At 41.1% G+C, this 26649-nt stretch overlaps 1 protein-coding gene across 10 annotated transcripts; it reads right to left on the reverse strand.

Moving 5' to 3' along the window:
* On the reverse strand, window positions 1–26649 carry CCDC181 (coiled-coil domain containing 181). Of its 10 annotated transcripts, none has more exons than XM_043538617.1 (7): window positions 26485–26561; window positions 22707–22748; window positions 20137–20303; window positions 4398–5342; window positions 2534–2680; window positions 1743–1897; window positions 1–433 (listed from the first exon to the last, which is right to left on the reverse strand). In XM_043538617.1, the coding sequence occupies exons 3-7, from the start codon at window positions 20278–20280 to the stop codon at window positions 271–273; spliced, it is 1554 nt and encodes a 517-aa protein (XP_043394552.1). In that variant the 5' UTR covers window positions 20281–20303; window positions 22707–22748; window positions 26485–26561; the 3' UTR covers window positions 1–270. The 10 variants fall into 10 exon arrangements, with proteins under 10 accessions (XP_043394552.1, XP_043394551.1, XP_037764615.1 ...); XM_043538616.1 differs by lacking the exon at window positions 26485–26561 and adding an exon at window positions 26013–26448; XM_037908687.2 differs by lacking the exons at window positions 22707–22748; window positions 26485–26561 and adding an exon at window positions 26562–26649.

Below are 26649 nucleotides of genomic sequence, written 5' to 3' on the forward strand. Positions count from 1 at the left end.
CACAGCTATATGGATATTTATTCTCACTTTGGCTCAGTGGGATTGAGAGCACTGCTGAGTCATACACACAACAGAATCAGGTTTGTCATTTCAAATTCTAAATAAATAAATAAATGGTAAGTAGTAAATGCATTGTCAGTTAAGAGAAAATTTTTAAACCATTATTTAAAGATTTTCAAACACCATAAAAGGGCACTGGCTGTCAAGAACTGCAGCTCTAGCCATAATAGGTATGTCAGCTGACACTAATATTTGAGACACATCAAACCTTCAGCTGTAATGGTCTGTGAAGCGGAAGGATTTAGGTTCAGAAATGGTGCAGAGGATATTCTGGATTTGTTTTGCTCTTCTGGCTTCTAGCCTAAGTTGCCTCGATCGCTCTTTGGCAGCCAGTTCCTCTGCTCGCTTTTCCTCTCTCTTTCTTTTTAGCCATCTGTGGAGAAAAACAAGTTTGGAAGCACTGATAGTGATTAAAAAAAGCTTTTGACCACTCACTGGCCATCACTTCTGGCTGTATTCAAAGCAGACAACTGTTCTCTTAATGGGGAGAGTTAACTAAAGCCACTGCATCACTTAGCAAACAGGCTACATCCAGGAATTAATTGTTTTCTAGGGTCAAAGCACATCAGGGAAACTAGTGGGACAGATCTACAAGAGTGTCAGCAGTGAGAAGGAAGAGTGGGACCTTTGCCTGAAGCAAATGCAGTCCCGTTTCCAGAAACCTTTACTGATCTACAGCCTATGTTCCTAATACAACTTCTTACTATGGGGTCGCACCTTGATCAGCAGGCTGGGAACCAGCAGGAGTTGGTGATGTTGGGAGGGGGCTGGGGAGGGCACTGGCTGAAAGCTTCAATGGGAGGAGTACAATAAGGTTGGGAGGAGGGTCAGAGGAACTGAAAGTGAGTTCACCAGACTAGTCAGGACTGGCCCTAGGCATCTGTGGATATTCAGACTGCAGGCCCCCCAAAACATCAGGGCTTAAAAGGGATGTAGTTTTCATCGTCTGTGAAGAATGTAAAGGACTCCATTTCTGTGTTCAAAGGATGGCACATCTGATAGGCCAGTTCTGCCTTCAATTCTGAGGAAGAATGTCCCCCACATACTTTACAAAGGTTAAAAATTAGACAGTAAGCTATGTTTTTCACAACATCTTGCTTTCTGGTTTAGAGAAACTAAAATAGTAAAGGGATTTTCAGCCAGCATCAGATCTAGATATTTTAATTGCTTTAAACATTAGCTGGACTTTCTTTACTAGGTGAAAGTCACTCAGCACTGGGTTGTGCACCTTGGCTAGAGGCATATAGTATAAAACAGCCTTATTTTGTAGATTTTTCATACAACCAGCATCCCAAAATACTTGCATTAAATAATGACAGGGAAAAAGAAATTGAGAGGTTTTAAGGAGAAATTTGAAAGAAGAGTGAGCATCAATGAGGCAGAAAGAGTGAGGCTGTACCAGATGTTAGGAACAACACAGGAGAAAGCTCTTACACCCATAGGAACAAAGGGGAGGGTAGTTCTCAAATCTTTGCTGAAAACCTCCATTTCTTTCCCCAGCCACTATAATTCACTTCATTCAAAATATGTTGCTTCCCTTTCAAACATTTTGAAATGAAGCTTTCATAACAGATGCTTAACAAATAAAGTTGCATTATAAAATAAATTTTATAATTTAAGTTGCTGAAAGACACAACATTCAGATTTCCTTGCTCCATAGAAAATAAGAGCCATAGACTTACTGTTTAAAGGCTCTGTCACATTCCTCTGTTCTTGGAAGGAAGTACAGGCACTCTTCCTGGCGTTTAAGGATTTCCATTTGTTTTTCTTTCATTTGATCTTGGTGCTTTTTTTTAAGCCATAACCTGAAAGCTTCCTCTGGATCTCTGTTCTCCTGCTATATAAAGCGCACGCACATACATACACACACACACAATTAAATATGCTGTTTGTCTTTGAAATTAATATAACAGTACTACTTTGAACTTCTCTAGCATCTTCCATCCCAGGTTATGAAACATACTTTATAAACAATGTTGAATTTAGCCTCACAACCTTACTAAGTATTATTGCCCCCATTTTAGAACCTGAGACACAAAGCCCTGGTTCTAAGACTAGAGTTTTTGGCTGCGTTGTAACGCGTGTAAATTGCTTGCTAACACAACTGTAAATAAATGCTAATGGAGACACTTCACAAACATTAGTTCCTGGTTGTGATTCACCATAGGGCAAAGCTAAATCATCATCATATTAAAATGCAATATAGTAACATTTCTCATAAGTGATCCTAGGACCATAAAGGTCACATGAGTACAGCTTGTTGCATGATTCAAGTTCATCCTGTTAAAACTGGAAAATTCTGATGTGTGAGCAGTTCTAGCACTTTTAAGAGAAAACAGTGTGGCAAACATGGAATATTCCTTGCTATGTTCATTTTTATAATGCTGAGCTGAGCAAAATAGGTGTAAATTTCAATTTTTCTGAATACCTACAGCACACTTAACGTGTATGGGATGGAGAGGTCTTAACTTACTCTACTATTTGAGCCTTCTAGTTCCTTTGCACGCTGAATTCGCTTCTGTTCCTGCACTTGTTCTTTTTTCTTCTGCAACCAAGCTCTAAAGACCATGTCATTCTCTCTCTTCTTTTCTTCTTCCTGTTGTTTTCTTTGTGCTGCTTCCTTGTGTGAAATTAAGGATTGAGTAATATCTTACAAGAAAGGTGTTAGTCTGACACATGCAAAGGGGTTCAGCGTCAGAGCAAACACCACAAATAGTCTGAATTACTTGCCCTAAAACATACTGAGAGAAATGGGAATAATCAACGGACACATCAAGTCAATACTAACTTGAGGAGAAAACTGGCCTTGAGCACCTCTATGATTAAGGTTATATTTGGAGTCTTTCATTCTAACCCTTATTATTACAACCTCAATTTCCAGAAGCCTTCCATGCTTTGTCTCAAATCACTGGAGGTTCAGTAGAAGTGGATCAGGACACTTTAAACCAGATCTACCCTACGGCTCTAAGTGGTTTAAAATAAGTTTCACTGACCTGTTTTCAAAATTCGTTACAAAATACCACTCCTTTGAAGTCCAAATATCTTTTTCCCTGAAATCTTTTAGCAATTGTCTTCAAAAACTGACAATTGTTACACATTTTTGAGGTCTCTGCTACACATTTAATCTTTCAGAAACTTACTTTTCCTACTACATATTATTTTCCTGAGAGCCAAGAGAACTCCTAGTACAGTTTCTTCTCTTTAGTACATGATTATAAAATAAAGGCACTGATCTAGCCTACTAAAATAGGTCTGTCTAAGGCCCGTTCTACACAATGGAATTTGATCAGTAGAACTACATCACTCAGGGGTGTGGAAAAAAAAAAAAAAATCTACCTCCCCCGAAAGATGCAGTTAAACCGACCTAACCCCCAGCGTAGACAACACTAGGTCGACAGGAGAATTAGCTGCCGCCTCTTGGGGAGGTGGATTAATTATGGCGATAGGAGAAGACCTCCCATCAGTGTAGGCAGTGAGTGCCTTCAGTGAAGCGCTGCTGCAGCAGTGGCACTGCAACATTTCAAGTGTAGACAAGCCCTATGTCTTGTTTGAAATTGCTGTCCTACATAACAGTGTTGAGAGTTGAGTACTTGAGTTGTTTTCCATTGAACCCCTACATAAAAAACGCAAGTAATTCCCACAAAGGAAACCTTTGAGGTTGCTTGAGGGCAACACTCACCCACACAAACCTTTAAAAGCAAGGAAGTGTCCAGTTACAGTAGCCTTCTTTAGCATACTTTCACCCCCGCACACCACATTCGCCAACAGACTCTGCCGCTCTTTAAATAAGTTCCATATACTGCCAACATATACATCAACACACTACACACACCACATTCCTTACAATCATACTTCAATGCAAACCTTTAACTCCCAAACAGGTCCCCATGGGAAAACCATATATCACATACTTATTCAGCATACAGATTCTAACAAATGTCACAGAGATCAGAGTTAAGGTTTTGGATTGAAATGTGATGGCACGTGGGGCATGTGTGTGTACTCAGTTACTGTACATGGAGATGTATGGGACTTATGAACAGAAAGGAAGCGTGTCAGTGAAAATGGTGAATGGGATGGGGGTAGGCATGTTTATGGATATATTAAATGGACGTTTCCTTGCTTTCCATGCATGAGCATTGCCTTAACTAGTTTTTAATGAAAAAGAGGGTTTTTTGTGGATTTGGTTTATAAGTGCAAAGTATTATTATATCATTGGGGAAATGGAAGAAATGATCAACTGAATGGCTTTTGAGAAGCAATATTTCCCATTAAGTTTGAGAAACACAGAAGGTCTGGTGATCACTATGTTCTGGTTATTTCCTTTGTACCCTCACCTCTTTCCTTAGTTTCTCTTTCCTTTGTTGCATCTGTTTTTGCATCTCTTTTTGTTTCGGTGAAAGACCGTAGGTGGAGCTTCTCAAAGGAACATTTGCAGACTGCACCCTGCGGGGAGTTCTTCCCATTCCCCCACTTCTTGCAATGTTGATAGCTGAGTTTGGGCGATACTTAGGGTTAGGTGGAGGCTTAGGGGAACAGACAAACTCTTCTCCAATGGGAAAGAAAGCATTTACCCCTTGCTGCACTAAAGGCTCTTCCTTTCTTAGACTGGGAGTGCCAAAAATAATGGAATGGGAAAACTTAGGAGAAATAGGTTGAGCTTCAATGTCAGTGAAAGAAACACTTATCGGGGGCAAAAAGCCATGGCTTTCAATATCACGTAAACTCAAGAGTTCAAACTTCCCATCTTTCTCTACTAGGATCTTGCCATCCTTGTGTTCCTCATCCTTGCCACCATTAAGTGAAAAAGACATGCTTTCCAGTCCTGGCTCATTAGAAATATGCAGTTGAGACAGCCTACTTGAAACAGCCTCTTCACTGTCAGGATCATTTTTATAAGCTTCCGTATCTTCTAGAGGGGGAACTTCCAGATCTACCAATTTATCTTTGAATTTTAGTTTCCTTTCTCTATTCTCATCCAGAGGTTCTTGGTTCTCCAGCAGCTTGTTGGCTTCTTCGATCTTTTCCAAAATGTAGCGCTTTATTTCTTCATCATCTTCCTCATCCAGTTCCTGCTGGTTTTCCAGCTTGGACTCCTGGATGGAGCTTTCACTGTCAGTATCAGATGTATGATCCAATGGTTTAACTTCGGGTACGGATACAGGTTTTTCTTCATTTGGTGGACTCTCCTCCAGATCTGCATCAGGCTGAGGAAGCTGCTCTACACATTCTTCTCTTTCCTCATTGTCTTCGTCAATATTTGCCTCTACATCCTCTTCATTCTGATCAGGATTTTAAAAAGAAAGAGAGTCCTCCTTTTTAAATTGTATAAGAAATAACCTCTCTAATAAGTTAAAAATTAACACTGGGTAGTTTATACATGCATAATATATCATTGAGGTTGGGACTCTAAAACCACAGAAATCAGGAAATTTACAGTTTAAGCTCCCATGGCAAAGAACTGAATATGCCCCTTTGAGCATATTACTCAGCCTTTAAGGCCAGAAGGGACCATCATCATTGTCTAGTCTGACCTCCTGAACATTGCAGACTACACCCACTCTTGTAACATACCAATAACTTCTGGCTGAGTTACTGAAGTCCTCACATCATGATAAAGGTTTCAAGTTACAGAGAATCCACCATTTACAGTACTTGAAGCCTGCAAGTGACCCGTACCCTATCCCGCAGAGAAAGCTGAAAAACCCCCAGAGTGTCTGCCAACCTGACCCCCAAGAAAAAATTTTCCTGCCCCCAAATATGGCAATCAGTTAGACCCTGAGCATGTGGGCAAGACCCAACAGCCAGATACCTGGGAAATAATTCTCTGTAGTAACTCAAACCTCTCCCCAAGTAGTGTCCCATCACCGGTGGTTGGAGATATTTGTTGCTAGCAGTCACACATTGGTTACATGCCATTGTAGGCATTCTCATCATACCATCCCCTCCATAAACTTATCAAGTTCAGTCTAGATAAACGTTAGGTTTGTTGCCCTCACTATTTCCCTTGGAAGGCTGTTCCAGAACGTCACTCCTCTGATGGTTAGAAATCTGTCTAATTTCAAGCGTAAACTTATTGATGGCCAGTTCATATACATTTGTTCTTGTATCAATATTTGTGCTTAACTTAAATAACTCCTCTCTCTCTCTCTTGTATTTATCCCTCTGATGTATTTATACAGAGCAATCATATCTCCCCTCAGCCTTCTTTTGGTTAGGCTAAACAAGCCAAGGTACGTTATAACGTCTCATAAGGTACATTACTCTTCTGATCAGCCTCGTAGCCCTTTTCTAAACCTGTTCCAGTTTGAAGTCATCTTTCTTAAATGTGGGAGACCAGAATTGCACACAGTATGCCAAATGCAGTCTCACCAGTGCATTGTATAATGGTACTAACACTTCCTGGAAATACCTTGCCTGATGCATCCTAGGACTGCATTAGCTTTTTTCACACACATCACATTGGCGGCTCATATCATCCTGTGATCAACCAATATACCCAGCTCTTTCTCCTCTGTTGCCTCCAACTGATAAGTCCCCACATTATAGCAAAAATTCTTGTTAGTCCCTAAGTGCATGACCTTGCATTTTGCACTATTAAATTTCATCCCATTTTTATTACTCCAGTTTACAAGGTCATCCGGATCTTCTTGCATGATATTCTGGTCCTCCTCCATATTGGCAATACCTCCCAACATTGTGACTTCCTCAAATTTTATTAGCACACTCCCATTTTTAGTGTCAAGGTCATTAATAAAAATGTTAATGAAGATAGGTCCCAAGACCAATCCCTGAGGAGCTCCACTAGTAACCTCCCCGCTCCAGCCTGACAGTTCACCTTTCAGTAAGATCCCCATTGTAGTCTCCCTGTTAGCCAGTTCCTTATCCACCTTTCAATTCTCAATTAATCCCCATCTTCTCCAATTTAACTAACTTTCCCATGTGGAACTGTATCAAATGCCTTGCTGAAATCTAGATAGATCAGATCTACTGCATTTCCTTTGTCTAAAAAACAGGTATCTTCTCAAAGGAGATCAGGTTGGTCTGGCACAATCTACCTTTTGTAAAACCATGTTGTATTTTATCCCAATTACTGTTTACCTCTATATCCTTTACTTTCTCTTTCAACATTTGTTCAAAGACCTTGCATACAACTGAGGTCAAACTAACAGGCCTGTAGTTTACTAGATCACTTTTTTCCTTTCTTAAAAATAGGTAGTATTGCAGCAATTATCCAGTCTTAAATTCATAGATCGATTAAAATCCTTGCAATTTCATTTGCCAGTTCCTTTAATATTCTTGGATGCCCCCCCGATTTAGTCCCATTAGATTGTTCAAGTTTGACTTTCACCTTGGGTGTGGTTATTTCTAATTCCGTATCCTCATTACCCACCCTGCCATTGTATCTAACCTTCTCATTGGCTCAGTTTTTAATAAGGGTAAAGTATTTGTTTAGGTGTTGGGCTATGCCTAGATTATCTTTAATCTCCACCCCATCCTCAGTGTTTAGTGTTCCCACTATTTGTTTTCTTTCTTTTTGTTTATATGGCTATAGAACCTTTTACTATTAATTTTAATCTCCTTTGCAAGGTACAACTCTGCTTGGCTTTTGGTAGTTCTCACTTTTTCCCTGCACTTTCTGACCTTCAAGAGGTAGCTTTCCTTGCTGATCCATCCCATCTTCCATTGCTTGTAGGCTCTCTGTTTTCTCTTAACCACCTGTTTGAGATGTTTGCTCATCCAGCTTGGTCTGCAACCCTTCCCTACAATTTTTTTCCCCTTACTTGGGATACAGGCTTCAGATAGTTTTTGCAACTTTGACTTAAATAATTCCAAGTGTCCTCCGCATTCAGTTCCTTGAGTTCTTCAGTCCAGTCCACTTCCCTAACTAATTCCCTTAATTTTTTAAGGTTTGCCCTTCTGAAATCAAGGACCCTAGTTGCAGATCTATTTTTGTTCAAACTGAATTAGCTCATGATCACTTGAACCAAGGCTGCCTCCTACAATCAGATCTTCTATGAGGTCCTCACTACTCACCAACAGCAAATCTAAAATGGCCTCACCTCTTTTCGGTTCACTAACTATTTGGTGAAGAAACATGTCGGCTATCACATGCAGAAAAATCTGGGCCCTACTATTATTAGTAGCACTTGTCCTCCAATCTATATCTGGAAAGCTAAAGTCTCCCCTAATAACACAATTGCCGGTAGTCTTTGTTTAATTAAAAACATTAAAGAGGTCTCTATCCATATCTAAATCAGATCCTGGGGGTCCATAGCATACCCGAAGCACTATCCCAGGGGAACCTCTGGTAGTTTTCTTCCCGAAAGTGATATTGACACAGACTGTTTTATCCATTCCATCATTTCTAATTTCTTTACAGTCTACCTCATCATTAATATACAATGCTACTCCACCACCTTTACTTCTGTCTTTCCTGAACAACACGTACCCTTCAATACCTGGACTCCAGTCATGATTACTATTCCACCATGTTTGTTATCCCTATAATATCTGGTTTCACTTCCTTCACCAGTAGTTCTAATTCCTCCATTTTGTTACCCAGGCTCCTTGCACTGGTATACAAATATCTTAGTTGTTTCTGCTTGGCTTTGCCCAGATTCCTCACCCAATTGGGTAGTCATTCTACTGCCAGTACTGCCTACCTGACTGTTGGCTTCATTGGTACTGACACTACTGTACGCCTTGCTGGAGCCGTAGGCATAACTAGCAGTGTGAGCCAAAGGCTGTGAACCAGAGTAGGCTTGGCCTTGGCAAAACAACACACTAGGTATCAACTAACACCAAGTAAGCACATTCCTGACTGGAGAGAATGGTATAAAAAACACAGATCTCTCAAAAAACTACCTAAACGCATCCCAGAGAAATAGTACAAGAACACATTGACCCCTCATAAGACAAGGATATGATGGACAGGACAATGGATAAGAATGTTTTGTTCAAACTAGCAGGAACAAGGATAAAGGTGGCAACTAACAATGTCTGGAGTATAATACGTAACATGTTTGTATTAATGTATAAAAGGAGAAGTCATAGGAGGGGCAACTTTGTAATCACCAAGGGGACAGCATCCTGGTGTACTGACTGAGGGGGTACCTTGTCATGGGCATACATGTGTTAGTGTACCTGTAGCTCTTATGGGGCACTAGTACCATGCTTTGTTGACAATAAGCCTGTCCAAGGGCCTTGTGCCACTGAACCGAGCCTGTGGTCTCTCTTATGAACAACACTGAGGTCTGCTGAATTAACGTGCTGCACTGTCTGCTAGTGCAGCTGACACTGGAGCTCCGAGAACAGCAACGCGCCACAGCACTAACAACAACTCTCTCTCCTCTTAATGTCCATTATCCTACCCACTGCTGTTCCTTTCTCCACTGATGTATTCTCTTCCTTGATTTTCATCCTGGTCATTAGAATCAGGCATGGAGATTACATAAGTGTCTTCCTCAAGCTCCTAGTTTAAAGCTCTTTCAATCAGTTGTGCCAACCTCCATCCCAGAAGTCTATTTCTCTCCCTACTCGGATGGAGTCCATCCCATGAGAACAGCCCTCTGTTCATGAATGCCTCCCAGTGGTCAAACATACCAAAGCCTTCCACCACTTCCTGAGCCATCAGTTGATCATCATAATCTTGTCTCATCTTCATTCTCATCCTCCATGAACAGGAAGAATCCCACTGAAGATCACCTGACCCTCTATTTCTTTAAGCGTCTTCCCCAGCCTGGCATAGTCTCCCTTAATGCATTCCGGAAAGAATCTAGCAAGATTAGTTGTTCCCACATGAAGGACAAATCAGTGGATTCGTTCCTGCCCCTATTAGGATCCTTTTCAGCCTCAGGTCCACATCCATTATCTTTGCTCCCAGCGGACAGCACACCCCTCTGTTCTCTGGATCAGCTCTGGCAACATGCCTGTCGGTTCTTCGTAGTAGGGAGTCACCAGTCACATAGACCTGCCTCTTCCTGGTGTTGGAGTGAATCTTTGGCCCTCCTCCTATTCCTTCTGGCAGCAAGTCCTCTTGTCTTTTGTTCTCCCTTGCAATCTTCTGCAAGTCCTCCTGCATCCTCCCGGGGCGTTGAACTCAGGCTATCTCCACTGACTCTTCCCCTCTTCTTACAGAACTAGCCAATCTTTTCTTCCTTGCCCTCCCACCTTGTTACTGCCTGCTGTGCCCCTTCTTCATTTTCCAACTCAGCAAACCTGTTCCTGAGCTCTATTTCTCCCTCACTAGCCTTCTCCTCTATCTAGTTCTCATAGTCACATGGTTCCACTAACCACTTTCCATACCCAGTCTACCACTTCATCTTGCATCTGTGAATCTTGACTTTTCCTTTAAGCCTCGTGCCTTCCCACAATCATCTGCTCGAAACCCCTCTCGAAATTCAACCATAGTTTCCACTTGCATCTCCAAACCTCAGATCTTCTCTTCCATCAGCTCTATTAGGCAGCACTTCATACAAACAAAGCTCTTTTTGGGTACCTGCTCTAGAATAATATACTCCCATAGCATCCGGTCATCTTCATTGTCTCTTCCATTCCTTGGGTCACTACCACTGCTGCCTTTGTATTTGTCATAGCCTTCCCTCCCAAGGTTCTGTCAAGGAACAGAAAAAACCAAATACCACACACCCACTTACACAAACTTCCCTTATAAACTCCCCTGTTTTCAGCTGGTTGTGCTGGCTCCTGTGCCGCTGGCTGGCCCATTCACTGTCTTTCTGGCCCTCTATCAGGGAAGCCCCACCCCCTAATCAGAGTCTCTCACAGCGCACTACCCCTTACCAGCCTCCACAATTTGGAAAACACACACATGCACACAGACACACCCAAAAACACAAGAACTCACTCTCAGTCCCTTAGTAACAGGGGCTTGCCCCCTCCCACTGAACTCCCACTCAGACTCCACCGTTTTTGGCTCTGTTGGCTGGCTCCTGTGCTTCTGGCTCCTTTGTTGCCTTAACAAGCCGCCAATCAGAGAAGCCCCACCCCCTAATCAGGGCTTTGCTTCTCTCACAGCGCACTGCCCCCTTCCAGCCTCTGCAAATATTCATCAGAAGAGGATCTTTTAGTACATGATCACATAATAAGGTTATAACTCAGTTTTCATGACGCTTGATTTTCGCTCCCTCATAAAATCCATAAAAAAATCCAGTATCAGCTTCAGACTTGGTATATGAAGTATGTGACCAAGGCACAATTTTTCAACCATGCTTAAACAGGACAGCGCTCAGAAGTGAGTCATTAAAATATAGGTGTTAGTAGTGTTCAAAAGTTCAGTTTTGTCACTATGTAGCATAAAAATGGAAAGAGATAAAACTCAGTTTACTGGATGTATCTGTCAAGATCTAATGCACAGGATTAAATATAAAGGAATACAAAATACTTTGTACATGCATTCATGGTTATCAAGAAAAATGATTTATCAGTACTTTTAAGCCATGTTCATGGCTCAGCTTTTAAAGTTGCAAGCAGCTCTCCTTATTTTTTGACCCCCATGTATATTTGTTAAAAATAGCTCATTTTGTCTGAAAAGTCCTAGTTGTAAGGAGAAATATTTGAGGATTTGAACACAAATGCTTTTTTGAGCTCCAGGTTTATTGACATGTCCCATTTTTGCAGATTTCTCTAAGCCTTTTTGGATTCCTATAACTCAGAAAAGAATTGCTATCTCACAGTACCTGGAATTCTTCGAGATGCATTGTCCCTATGTCAGGCTGGAGGGAGGTTACCAGTGGGGTTCCTCAGGGATCGGTTTTGGGACCACTCCTTTTATTACTGACCTCGGCACAAAAAGTGGGAGTGTGCTAATAAAGTCTGCGGATGATACAAAGCTGGGAGGTACTGCCAATTTAGAGAGAGACCAGGATATCATACAGGAGGATCTGGATGACCTGGTAAACTATAGTAATAGGATGAAATTTAATAGTGAGAAGTGTAAGGTTATGCATTTAGGGATTAATAACAAGAATTTTAGTTATAAGCTGGGGATGCATCAATTAGAAGTAACGGAGGAGGAGAAGGACCTTGGAGTATTGGTTGATCATAGGATGACTATGAGCCGCCAATGTGATTTGGCCGTGAAAAAAGCTAATGCAGTCTTGGGATGCATCAGGTGAGGTATTTCCAGTAGAGATAAGGAGGTTTTAGTACCGTTATACAAGGCACTGGTGAGACCTCACCTGGAATACTGTGTGCAGTTCTGGTCTCCCATGTTTAAGAAGGATGAATTCAAACTGGAACAGGTACAGAGAAGGGCTACTAGGACGATCCGAGGAATGGAAAACCTGTCTTATGAAAGGAGACTCAAGGAGCTTGGCTTGTTTAGCCTAACTAAAAGAAGGTTGAGGGGAGATATGATTGCGCTCTATAAATATATCAGAGGGATAAATACCAGAGAGGGAGAGGAATTATTTAAGCTCAGTACCAATGTGGACACGAGAACAAATGGATATAAACTAGTCAGCGGGAAGTTTAAATTTGAAATTAGACAAAGGTTTCTAACCATCAGAGGAGTGAAGTTTTGAAATAGCCTTCCAAGGGAAGCAGTGGGGACAAAAGACATATCTGGCTTTAAGATTAAACTCGGTAAGTTTATGGAGGAGAAGGTATGATTGGATAACATAATTTTGGCAATTAATTGATCTTTAAATATTCATAGTAAATAGGCCCAATGGCCTGTGATGGGATGGGATCTGAGTTACTACAGAGAATTCTTTCTTGAGTATCTGGCTGGTGAATCTTGCCCATATGCTCAGGGTTCAGCTGATCGCCATATTTGGGGGCGGGAAGGAATTTTCCTCCAGGGCAGATTGGAAGAGGCCCTGGAGGTTTTTCACCTTCCTCTGTAGCATGGGGCACGGGTCACTTGCTGGAGGATTCTCTGCTCCTTGAAGTCTTTAATCCACGATTTGAGGACTTCAATAGCTCAGACATAGGTGAGAGGTTTATCGCAGGAGTAGGTGGATGAGATTCTGTGGCCTGCATTGTGCAGGAGGTCAGACTAGAGGATCATAATGGTCCCTTCTGACCTTAATATCTATGAATCTATATTCTACTGTTAATGCACGTGCTCCGTGTCTCTGACATCGGACAAATCTTACTAGCAGTGCCTGTCTGACCCATGTATGTGCCCTACCTCTCCTATTGCCCAGTACCAGTGATATATAGGGCAGTGCAGGATCAACCAACATTCTAGTTCCTTCTCTACCATGAATCCACATAGTTTAAAAGTTATCTGAAGCAGACAGAAAGGAGGGTGGGTACTGGAATACACATAGGGACAACACGCCTCAAAGAATGACATTTACTGTAAGGTAAGTAACTTTTGTTTCTTGAGTGCTTGTCCCTATATGTATTCCACTGCAGGTGACTCCCAAACCGCCGGTAAAGCAAGGAAGTGTGGTCTCATTAAGACTGACAAAACTAGGTTGAGGTCCCACATAAGCATACGTTTAAACACTGGAGGAAATACTCTCCCTAGCCTTTCAGTCATCTAGATGTGTTAAGGTGAAAAAAAATACAGTAGAATTGTCTGTAGATGGATGGAATACACTAATGGCCACTAGATGCACCCTAAGAGAACTGAGTGAAATATCCCAGGTTTTTAACAATCTAATGTAATCCAAAAATCTCTGATATACTAGACTAAAAGGGTAAGAGTTGACATCAGTCAGATACAAACCTCTTCCACTGTGCATCATAAGATTTTCTTGTAGAACATTTCCTACTACTGATTAGGATTACTTGGACTTCAGACAAACATGATCTCTCTAACTCAGACATCTATCTAAATACCAAACTGCCAGGTGAAGGGTGGATGGATCATGAAGGCCAACTGTTCCTTTGTCTAGAGCAGCGGTTCCCAAACTTGTTCCCCTGCTTGTGCAGGGAAAGCCTCTGGCGGGCCGGGCTGTTTACCTGCCGCGTCTGCAGGTTCAGCCTATCGCGGCTCCCAGTGGCCGCAGTTTGCTGCTCCAGGCTAACGGGAGCTGCTGGAAGCGGCACAGGCCGAAGGACGTACTGGCTGTTAGATGTTAGAGGCAGACAAATCATAGGACGGATGGAAAAATGAAGCAGCTCTGAAAGCCAAGATAATCGTGGCGATCTCAAAGCTACCAAAATAACTTTTGCTTTGATTGTTCTCAGTACCCTTGGAAGAAGAGGAATTGGCAGGAATGTGTACATTAGGGTTTCTCACCACTGAAATTGAAAGACAATCCATCAGAGAACCTGGACTCTGTTCTTTTCTTGCACGGAACTTCTGACATTTCTTGTTTGTGTCCGTTACAAACAGATTTACTGCTGGCTGACCTCAACAGCTAAAGACGGCTTGTACCGCCTAGTCAAAAAGCAGTCATTCATGATCCCTGAAAAAATGCCTGCTGAGATTACCTGCTAGTGTTCTGTACACCCAGTAAATGAACTGCTGACAGAGTGATCTGATGGCATGTGCACCAATTCCAGAGTCTTATTACTTCTTTTCACAGGAGGGAAGAATATCCTTCTCCCTGTTTGCTTATGTAATATACTGCTGTTGTGTTGTCTAACATAATTTAAATGGACTGATTTGGAATAATTGGCAGAAATTGATTGCATGCATTGTAAACTGCTCTGAGTTCAAGTATGTTGATGTAAACCAAGATTCTTGTGGAATCCAGGTTCTTTGCACTAGGGGCCCATCTAGATGGGCTTCCCATCCAAACAAAGATACAAACAACAAAGATGGAGTTTGTCATGTGGTGTTATGTAGGTACATAATGCAATGTGACCTGGCAGACAGCTACAATATCCTACGGTTATTCAAGGACTTGACTGCAGTTGATTTATTCAATGGACATGGTCTGAAACCTCTCACAAGGCCAATGAGCTTTGACTACCCTAGAGTCCAATCTCACTCCTACAAACTCTGTACTTTGCATTGTTCTTATTCTGAACCCCATATTTTGGAAGAGATGAAGAGGACTGGGCACTGACTCTTGAGCTTTTCAATAAGATCTCCGTTTGACTAGCCAGTCATCTAGATATGACTAGACTTATCCCTTTTTGACACAGATATTACTACTAACATCTTCATGAATACTCTGGGGCTGTTGATAAGCCAAACGGAAGCACTCTGTGTTGGTAGCAATCTGGATTGATGATAAATCTTAGGAGCCTCTTGTGTGCTTTCATCTAGGTGAAAATAAGCATCTTTGAGTTCGAGAACAATCTCCTTGAACTAGCAATGGAATTATTGAGACTAAGCTGATCATTCTGATTCTTAAATGACAAACTGAGGAGTTTAGCTGTCTGAGATCTAAAACGGGTCTTCATCCTCCTGTGAAATAAGGACGTATCTGGAATAAAAGCCTCTCCTCCTCTGTGTTGAGGGGATACTGTTTCTACTATCCCCAACTGTAACAGAGAAATTCTATGTCTTGTAGAAGAAACCTCTCAGTAGAGGAGTTCCTAAAAATGGACAAGGAAATGACTGTAGGAGATAAAAGTGTGAATTAGTATTTTATGAAAGGCGGTAACAATTTCTAGTACCCATTTGTCATGAGTCCTCTGTAATTCCTCTAATGGAATTTGAACGGAGTCAGCAATGCTCTTCAGCAATTCATGAAAGGATTTAAACTCATCAGGATATGAAGATGAGGCTGGTACAACTACCTCATCAAGAGAAGAAAATAAAAGACTGACTAAAGCTGAAGTTTCTTCTTCTAATTTAAGTAGTTTACAGGAGAAAAAATCCCCTGCAGTGGTTGCAACCCAAACATTGCAGTAATGTGGTGATGCCCAAAATCTAGAAGCTAAAGTTCACTGGAAGTGGATGATAGTACAAACAAAAGTGAACCAGACTAATCATCCTTACGTTTCAAACTAAGAGAAATGTAAAAAGCAAACAAACTGGGGAACTAATTAACTTGGATTTTTTTTAATTACTTCAGTTGAAATTTATCAAAGGTATTTTGTAATACAAGTGAAGAATTTTTTAAAAAATATAGGACATATGCCTTATTTTATTGGTATCTTTAAGGCTGGTGTGGTAAACATAATTCTGAATGTCTGAATGTTAATGGCATAACAATCAAACCTTGAATACATATTATATGTGACATGTTCAATTGAATGGAGAAATAATCCCAGGTAATAACATTCAGTTGTTTCTCTGTTTCTGCACAGAGCACATGACTTCTAGGGTTGTGATCTTATTTACACAAATGAGGGACCTCTGGAATCATATTTCTCTGTATATGTACCACTTATAGAAAAATGTGGCTTAAGTTTTTAATTAAACATAAGATGCATGAGTTTTAAGACATTTTTAAATCAACAGGATTGCAGTTTGACAAAACAGGAGAAAAGAGGAAAGGAAGTAGAGGTAGGACGATGATTGGGAAAGGGCTGGCTGACTGATGGCTGGCTTCTCTGTTGCATGGTACACTTCAGAACCAATATGAGTAGAAAGGGGGTCAGAGGGAAAACACAGCTATATAGTAATAAACCAACACCATATAGTTAATGTCTATACCCCACTTTGAAGACAAAGTGCTACATAGATAACTATCCCCTCTAACACTACTGGTACCGTACAGAAGCTCACCTCCATAAGTCCTGGTAGAGTCTAATGAAAAGGCACTCTGAATGCCTTATTCATCTCTTACGTGATCTTAAGTAAAATTCAAACATCTTCATATGTTCCTGCTGTTCTGCATAACAAACTCCTTTGCTGCTTTTCCAAACGGGAGGGGGGTGTGTGTGTGTGTGTGTGTGTGTGTGTGTGTGTGTGTGTGTGTGTGTGTGTGTGTGTGTGTGTGTGTGTGTGTGTGTGTGTGTGTGTGTGTGTGTGTGTGTGTGTGTGTGTGTGTGTGTGTGTGTGAGAGAGAGAGAGAGAGAGAGAGAGAGAGAGAGAGAGAGAGAGAGAGATCCTGTCAGCGACAAGACTGTGGCCAACATTCCCTCTAAACTTTCTTTGTGCTGAGCAGGCTACAAACTCCACTGAGGACTACATTTTTGTCCTTGGGAAAACTTACACTTTGCTATTTAAAAAGAGGCAAACCCCTCTCAGAACTGTGGGAGAGTAGACAATTGATTGCAGTTGCTTTTTTGAGAGATCGCACTCGACTGTGTAAATAAGTATTCCAGGACTGCTTAAAGTATGGATTATGTAAACGTGTATTTAAGGACTTCAGAAAATGCCTAGTTCTGACGGGACCTACTACAACGGTATCATGTAAATGTGTGTCCAGGGAGTTTTAAAGACCTGTATTATTGTGCAGTATTGCGCCAATAGTGGACCATTCAGCTGGAAGCAGGTCTCAAGCATTCTACTTCTAGCAGAGCTGATCACAACTTAATTAATTAAGTTGTGAAGTGTTGCTAAACACTTCTGTTCAAGATTCTTATATTTAGGCTGTATCTACACTGCTACTTTCAGCGCCAAAACTTTAGTCAGTCAGGGTTGTGGAAAAAACACACCCCTCAGCGACAAAAGTTTTAGCACTGAAAAGCACCAGTATAGACAGCTGTGCTCCTGGCTATCAAGCTACCACCCCTCGTTTGGGGTAGTTATTTTTTTTATCACTGGCAGAGCTCTCAGCTGGCAATAAAGTGTGACTACGCTGCCCATGTCACAGCTCTACCACAGCCGCACTGTAACATGGGCAGTGTAGACATACCTGTTACTCTGTAGCACAAACAAAACAGATTTTTGCCATGTTCATGCAATAATTAATAATTTTAAAAAGGGGAAAAAATGTCACATTACTGATATTTGAAAACCAGTTACTGTAACTGCTACTTTAGGTATTTTAGGAACTTCTGTGTCATGGTCAGGAACTTCAGGTCTCAAGGGACCTCTCTACCATTCCTTCCCAGGAGCCCCTGCCACCCCCACCCCACTCCTTATCCTTTCTGGCTGGCCCTGAGAAGCAGATGAGATCTGCTTTCCTGCTGGGGATAGGGGTGGGGAAGCCCATCTGCCAACTATATCCTAATTCTGCAAACACTACAGATTGCTCACCCCATTTGGGGTAACTTTCATCCTCTCTGCCCCTCGCTATTCTGGTGTTTTTCCCCTTTGCCACTGTTTGGCAGTGCCTCTACTCCTTTCTTAACCTCACTTCTACCCCATCCCTGATTTTAACTCTCTGCCCCATATTCTGTCTGTTTTACCCCCCTGTGTATTCAGTTTTTTCTCCTGCACAAATTCAGCCTATCCCTCCTCTCCAGTGTGCCCCGTCTGCACCTTTTTAGTCCATATGAAAAGAAGGCAGCACACATCATGATTCCAAGTGAGAGCAGAGTAAGGGCAGAGGCTTCAGCAGATGTTACTGAGCATGCTCAGACTGCTTAAGCAAGTTCAGGAACAGAAAAGTAGCAAATTGCGCCAGAGACCAGTTTGTGCCAAGTTTCAGAGTGGTAGCCATGTTAGTCTGTATCATTCAGAGTGGTAGCCATGTTAGTCTGTATCAGCAAAAAGAACGAGGAGTACTTGTGGCACCTTAGACGCTAACAAATTTATTTGGTATAAGCTTTTGTGGGCTAAAGCCCACTTCATCGGATGCATGCAGTGGAAAATACAATAGGAAGATATAGATATACGCACATACGTATATACATACACACACAAACACAGAGAACATGAAAAAATGGGTGTTGCCATACCCACTATAATGAGAGTGATCAGTTAACGTGAGCTATTATCAGCAGGAGGGGGAAAAAAAACAAAAAAAAACCCCACCTTTTGTAGCGGTAATCAAGATGGCCCATTTCCAACAGCTGACAAGAAGGTATGAATAACAGTAAGGGGAAAAAATAAGCATGGGGAAATAGTTTTACTTAGTGTAATGACCCATCCACTCCCAGTCTTCATTCAAGCCTAATTTAATGGTGTCCAGTTTGCAAATTAATTCCAATTCAGCAGTTTCTCGTTGGAGTCTGTTTTTGAAGTTTTTTTTGTTGTAGTATTGCCACTTTTAGGCCTGTAATCGAGTGGCCAGGGAGACTGAATCAATTGCGTCACTCGATTACAGACCTAAAGCATAGCATATGTTATGTAGCTATGCTACAAAGGGCCAAGAGGAGGGCAACACAAACCCGTTTTCCATACACAAAAAGCAACCATTTGCTCTCAGTCTGATCTGTTAACTTAAACAAAAAAAGAAAGAACGAAAGTAAAGTCGCTATGAGAGAGCACAGTCTCCCCCACCTATTACAGTCTGCATTGAACTGAATACAAAATAGCCATCCTTAGAGATTCAAAGGTGCAGTACACAGAAAACAGTCAGATAGCTAAAATATACCACACAGATGAGATGCAAGCTACAGGAAAAAGGCCCTACTCTTATGAGCTCAGCCTTCTATTAGAACTGATTGCATGCCTCCAGAGGTGATGATGTGAAAGCTGTGGTCTCCAAAAGGCCCAGCAACAGTAGGACTTGGGAGTTCTATCCCATGTGGTTTTACACTTGAACTAGAGGATATGGCGCTCATTTCTATTGTTAGCGTCCCATTGGGGAGGGTCTTTCAGTCCCTCCACTCAACAGAGGCCAGGAAGGAGAGAAGAATAACAAGAGTGGTAGGAGGGCAGTACCAAACACAGCCTATCAAATAATGAATTTCATAATCAGTTTCCATTTTGGCACTAATTCCTCTCTCACTGCATCCCTCCATATTCTCATCTTCATGTAATTTGGAATGAACCAAAGTTTGAGTAGCAAAGTGGTATGAGGCAACATAAAAAATTCATAATGGGAGTTGCACAAATGCTTCAAGACCACCAGCTAGGAAATGGAAAAAGTACTTTTGATCCAAGCACATTCTCTTTGTCCCTATAGGGAATATTGGCTTTTCTATTTTAAAGACCGGAATGATCTGAGTAACTGGAAAAGCCATGTACACCGCATCTCTTTCAACTAGAATCCTGAATACCCTTTTCCTAGTTAAATATCAGCATGTTTACAATTACATACATATTTCAAATCAAACTTTGCATTGATCGTATGTGGGGTTCAAGTTGTTAAAAATCTGCAAGTCTATTGTAAAATAATTAGCATTTTCCTAATCAAATACCTCTGTTTCCCCAGGGTCATCGTCATCTTCTTTTTCTTCATTAATAAACCACTCAAGATCCTTTTCAAAATCATCCTCATATTCTGCACTTTCTGTTGAATCACCAGCCTCTCTTAAGTCATTAGTGTCTTTCTTGTCACTCATTTTGGCTTTGTGTTACAGCAATGCTACAAGAGGGGAAAATATCCTTATTTTCATAAGATTTTTATTGACACACAACAATATACTGTTGATACCTGTGGCATATAGGTAAAGTGGTGGACAATACCACCACCTAGCTACTGTATTTCTATAGCACCTTACAAGAGAGGCTCCCAATGGGGTTTCCATTATGAATGGATTTAGCCTTTCAACCCGTGAAGTAGGGAGATATTTTCATTCCCACCTGTAAAATGGGGATCTGAGGCACTGAGAAGTAAGCTGACTCATCCACAGTCTTAAAGAACATCATTGGCAGAGGTAGGAAGAGAACCCATGATCTCCTAACTTCTAGTCCCTATTCTTTAACCATTAGACCAATTTTGCAGTATACCTACAGTGCTGGTACCAGATAACATCTCTCCTACTGCTTCCATTCCAGTTTTTTTTTGTTGTTCTCTCTCTCTCAATAGCTATAAAAACAGCAGCGGAGATGTTTCATTTATTATAACAATACATACTGGGGAGGGCAATCCTGCCCGTGGCAGTGGCAATATATTTATTCCCTTAACATGTTACCAGCATAGGCACCACTAGTTCATTCAAAGAAGGTACTGAAACAATTCTCACAGGTTAAAGCCAACACAGCAACAAACTGGGGCGCACAATGTCCTAGAAGAGACCTTTCATAGCTTCCCATAGAGCAGAGTATTCAAAACAAGAAGAGCCTGATACATCAGACACTTGACTGGAACCAGTGAGAGTCCTAAATCCAAAGCAGTTGTAGAATCAAACTCTAAATAACTGGTTCCATTTAAAATATGTATTTAGAAATGCCTCCATTTCCAGCTTAAACAACAGGATTTAGGTGTGGGAGTAAAAACATGTCTTTCAAAGAGTTGAGCATGAGGTAATTTTAAAATTGATTACCAAACTATCAAAATTGATAATTGAGAGAAACAATTGGATGGAATTATTAACTAATTGTTTCTCATCTGAGTAGTTCAGGGAATACAAAAGCCAAAAATAGAATTATTGAGAGCTATTAATTTGTCCCACATTCTACCACCAAGAACTCTTTTCTCATGCATTAAAAAATGCCAACTAACCAACCAAAGAAACAACTTTAAAATAAATGAAAAGTTTTTATTAAAATTAGTAATGGAAGTAAAAATAAAAGAAAATATTACTATTCAAAAATAATGAGCAGGTAAGGATTACATAAAAAGTAAATAAATGAGTGATACAATACGTTAACTACACAAAAGAAACCATATTAAAATAGAGTATACATTCTAGAACTACATAAAAAAAATCAAAGCATCAACTAGGTCAAAGGAAACAATACTACAAAGCAAGTATAAGTTGAACAAATAACCACAATTAAACATCTGTGTCATTCCATTAGTCATTTAGGATACAATACCACTTTGAAAAATCAACTAAAAGAGTACAGCATGACTGAAAAAGGCAGCACTACAAATCCTTAATATAACTCAAAATCATATTAAAGAAACAGTACTTTATGGGTACATACAGATTTGAGTGAGGCAACTGAAGCACAAAATAAATGCAGGCAAATGCACTTCACACCACCAGGTTTCTATGAACTAACATACTTGAGCTATATCACAGTCTTTAAACTGAATTAGGAATTGAATAAAACAATGCAATATAATTTTAGCATTTTAAATTAAACAAGCTTTAGTAAAGCCAAGTAGTAACTTCTTTTGAATACTCTCAGGAAAATGCTTTTAAAACTGACTGGGAGAGTCAAGAGAATAACTTCAAATGATATGACCACTGTAAGCACAACATTAATATTTAGTGTACGCACATGCATAATTACTGTTACAATTTTCACAAAACATTTCAATAGCAAAATAGAATAGTTACAATAGCATAAGGATTAAGCTGAGTTAATTAGGAGATGATGAAAGGCATAAAAGATATAGTTACCATGAAATGCAGCAGTGTAAAGTTAAGACTTAAGTCAAGAATGGTGAAGTAAGGTGTCTTTAAGAGGCAATGTTGGATGCAACAATGCAGTCCCAGTTAATTTATCTAAAGGAAGATGATGTTTTGTGAAAATGTTTAAGTCTAGAGTGAATGCTGGAAATTTAAGACACAAAAGGAATATCAAAATTCAACTTGCTCTCAGAGCTTCAGTTAGACAAAGAAATTTCATTCACAGTCTGAGGTTTCTCTCAAACTAAAACAAAGACAGCAATTAGTAGGTTTTCATAATTTTAGAATGAATTCTGATAGGGCCATTTTTTAACAGTACAAGTATAGACAAACTACAGTTTGTCCAGACTACACTACAGTTTAAATGAAATGGAGAGTATGAAAAGTTATTCTCTCTCTCTCTCTCTGCACACACAGCGGCATGAACAGCAGATTTTGAAGCAGGAGGGTGAAACAGAAATTACCTGTCACTTGCTCACTCAAACAGATACAGGCAACAGCAGTGCCTGTTAGTTTGGCAAAATAGGCATGAAAGGGAAATAGACATAAAGGCAGTCAGAGTAGGGGTTTAAGTAGTTAAGCCTTTAAAGCAGTTCAAACTGGAATAAAAGGCAGCAGACTAGTAACACAGCAAAGGCTGAGTTTAAAGCATATAACCAAATGCTTATAGTTTCACCTTGTTAACATCTTTAAAGAGTAGCCAACATATTTTTAATAAGCATGGGCAATGATTAAATCAGCCTTAAAAGAATAAGAATACAACCGTATCTGTGCATTAATACAGTGCTAGTTAAAACAGTGCTTTAGGTGCTATAGCAAAGCTTATCTCTCACAATTCTAAGAACCTAGTTTTTGGTTGTTAGCATGGAAAGGAATTTAGGTTTCTATTATGCTGACCGCAGTAAGCTTCTTGTTCTTTGGATTTATTCACAATCTGTCTTTCAGTTATTGGAACAGAATAGTTTGGCAATATTCCAATGGAAGTTTTAAACCTGGAATTATGCAACACGGGAATTTGGTCCAATTGGTTGATTATATAGGAAAGCAACATAGTTCTTTCCCCAAGGAACTTCTGGTCTTCCTTCAGAGCCCAGAGTTCACCTATGGGTTTGCTGACGGGAAAACAGTGATTACCCCAGTCTCTGTACTGAAGCAGGATTGTTTTATCTCACCATTCAGTGTGGAGACTGATAGCTCTTGAGCAAGATGGATTTTTGTGATGTCTATTTCTTTAGGAAGGCAACCTCCTTCCTAAGGTTGGTTTCTGGTAGAAATGTATGCCTGGGACCGAATATTCCCCAAGGATGTTATCCATGAAAGACTCAATTAAAAAGAGTACATCTCTCTCAGGAGATGAAATGTTAGACTTACCCTAAGATGACTCACTTCAGCTAGAAGTGACAACAGTTCATGGGACCAGGCAGCTTCTTTATAGTAGGAGCATTGATTTTTGGTAGGCAGATGGTACCCTTGCTGGTACAGTTACAGCTACCGTTGGCTGGCATAGGTCCAATTATTTTATAGGTATTGTTTCCCATTGAAATATATGGATGCAGGGGATTCCTATCCAAAAATGGTCAGATCTGATAGTTCACCTTCCCACTGAATAGTTGCAAATTTTGGGGGAGCAACGTGCTGATCACATTGCTGGAAATCTGTCTTTTCAATGACAGGTCAGGAAGAGCTGCCCTATTTGTGTTTGCCCAGGAGAGGGCGTTGTGGTCTGGCAAAAGTCTATCTTTCAGTCCTTTCTCAAGTCATTGACTCATCAACAGAATCAATTTAAAGTCTTTTTAGTAACTGTGTTGTTTATTCTTCTCATAAAGTTATATATAGTTATAATAGTCCTTTCACATTCTGTGATATGTTGGTGCAGCTTTCTTAAAGTTTTAATTCTGGAGTTCAATATTCATTGTTTACTCAAAAATTTTTCCAAAAAGGAATTTATCTATTTCTGCTTTAAATATTGGAATGTTATCACACAAATTTTGATTATATACTTAATAAACTTCACTAATTCATTATTAAGTTCAACTTTCTATTCCTAATAACCAGAAATACTGCTTTACTACTATATATTTTATTCTGGGTAATTTTACATTTACTAGGTAAGTACAACCAAAGTAATAATATTCAACTATAAGTTAATTCTTAGTCATAGTCTCATATTGAAGAACAGCTATACTGGATCAGACCAAAGGTCCATCTAGCCCAGTATCCTTTCTTCTGACAGTTGCCAATGCCAGTGCCCCAGGGGGAATGAACAGAACAGGTCTGGCAAACAGAGGTTAGGGACACCATCCCTGCCCATCCTGGGTTTACCATTAAACTTCTAACCCAATATTTCATGTTAACATCTTATTACAAATTGCATATTCATGAGTTATGGACCCCAACATAGGGTAGAAGTACTTTGTAAACTAGCTGGTACACATGAAAAGAGCATGGGTTAGTAGAACTAGGATATCAGAGACAGGATGGGAAGGAACTTTGAGAGCTAAGCGGTCCCAAATTACGTATGGTGCTTTATTATACTTGGACAAAAACGGCTTGAGAAATTAAGAAACAGAACAAATAAAAACAGTGCACTACTCATTCAATATGTTCTATTCTTCTCCATCATGTGATGTAAATCGGCATAGCTCCACTGACTTTCACTAGAGTTAGGCTGACTTACACCAGCTAAGGATCTCTCCCTCAAGTGCAGTTAGCTAGTACCCTGCCCTTGCACAGGAGTGAACTGGATTATCTAGTGAGACTTCTCTGTCTCTATTGTACTGTAATCCTCAATCAGCATAGTAAAGTAAATAAAACTGTTTTTATTTTGTTGGATAATAATCATTAAAAAAAAAACAAAAAAGTTATACACAGACCACCATATTCAGCTGTAAAAGCTCTCCACTTAGGCCAGGTCTATATTTAAAAGTTTTGCTGGCTTAGTTATGCCTGTTACAGGTGTGATTTTTTTTTATGACTCAGCTATAGAAGCAAAAGTGTGCTTTTGGCAGTATAACTTATTCTTCTCACCAATATAGACATACTGGCAAAAGTTTTGTGAATAGACGAGGCTTTAGATGGTAAGGTCTTCAGATTACTGGCTGTCTTGTTATATGTTTGTACACTGCTTAGCACCGTAATCCAATTAAGAAATAAAAATAAAATCATGGCAGGGACTTGACATGCACAAAAAGAAAGAAATTCAACATTTATAAAGTTGCAAAGTTCGAAGCACGACCTAAACTCTATCACATTTCACACAGAGTACACAAAACAAAAAAGTTATGGTCTTAACAAAAAGATTACTCTGTATGAACAAAAGGGTGTAGAGGGAAGACTAATCATTACCATAATTTTGCATTAAGTTCATGAGACTAACCCTTTGGTAGACTTTGCTAACTTATTTGCCTCATTAATACAAAGCAGTTGTAAAGTCTGTAATGCTCTGGACAGAACACTTCCAGTCTGCCTCTCAGACATTTTTTTCTAGCTCCTAGAAATAAAATCACAAGACACTATGTTTATAACACCTTCCTCCCAAGCTATTGCAACGTGCAACAAATTCATTAACAAATTAAGAGCAAGTATTCCCCCCTGCGAAGTAGAGTAATACTACCAACTCCATTTTACCTATGTGGGGAAACTGAGGCACGGAGCGCAGACAGGGGCTTGCCCAGGGCATGAGTAGCAATGCAAAGCCAAGCAGGGACCTCAGTCACCTCCAGCAGACTCCAGCCCTGTGCTGGGAGCCCCCGCGGGGCTGTCCAACGTACCTTTCTCCACCGTATGAATGTTCACGCTGCAAAGGAGCCAGTCACCCCCCCCCCCCCGCGTCGGAGATAAGCCGCTTAGTTCTGCCCCGCGGCTAAGCGCATTAGGGGCCAGCGCAAGGGCCCATCCCAAGGGCTGGACCGCGCGGCCGGGTCGCGGCGCGGGCTTGGAGCGAAGCCGCCCTGCATCGCCAGGGCACCCGCTAGCCCGCCACGCTCCGATCAGCGAGCGGGCGCGGGGCCCAGCAGCAGCTCGCAGGGGCCGGAGGCGGCAGGTTCCCCGGTCTGACCTTTGGGGTCGGGCTGGCTCCAGGCAGCTCGGGGGGCGGCTCTACTCCGCGCAATAGGAGCCAGGACTCCAGGGTTCTGCGCCCGGCTCCGGCTCCGGCTCCCGCCCGCAGCCCGCCTCATCACCGCCCCGTGCCTCGGGCGCCACACCCTGCGCCCCGCCCCCTCCCCTCGGCCCCTCTCTCGCCTGCGCACGGTGCCGGGAGCCCGCGGCGACTCGCGTTGCCATGGTAGCAGCGACCAGCCGCAGTTCCCCTCACTCACCCGTAGAGCCCAGCGCTGAAGACGGCGGGTCAAAAGGGCCAAACTTGTCTCGCTATTCCGTTGCCTAAGCAACAATGAGAGGGCGGGC

This window comes from Chelonia mydas, chromosome 1 (assembly GCF_015237465.2).
Source record: "Chelonia mydas isolate rCheMyd1 chromosome 1, rCheMyd1.pri.v2, whole genome shotgun sequence".
Classification (NCBI taxonomy): Eukaryota; Metazoa; Chordata; order Testudines; family Cheloniidae; genus Chelonia; species Chelonia mydas.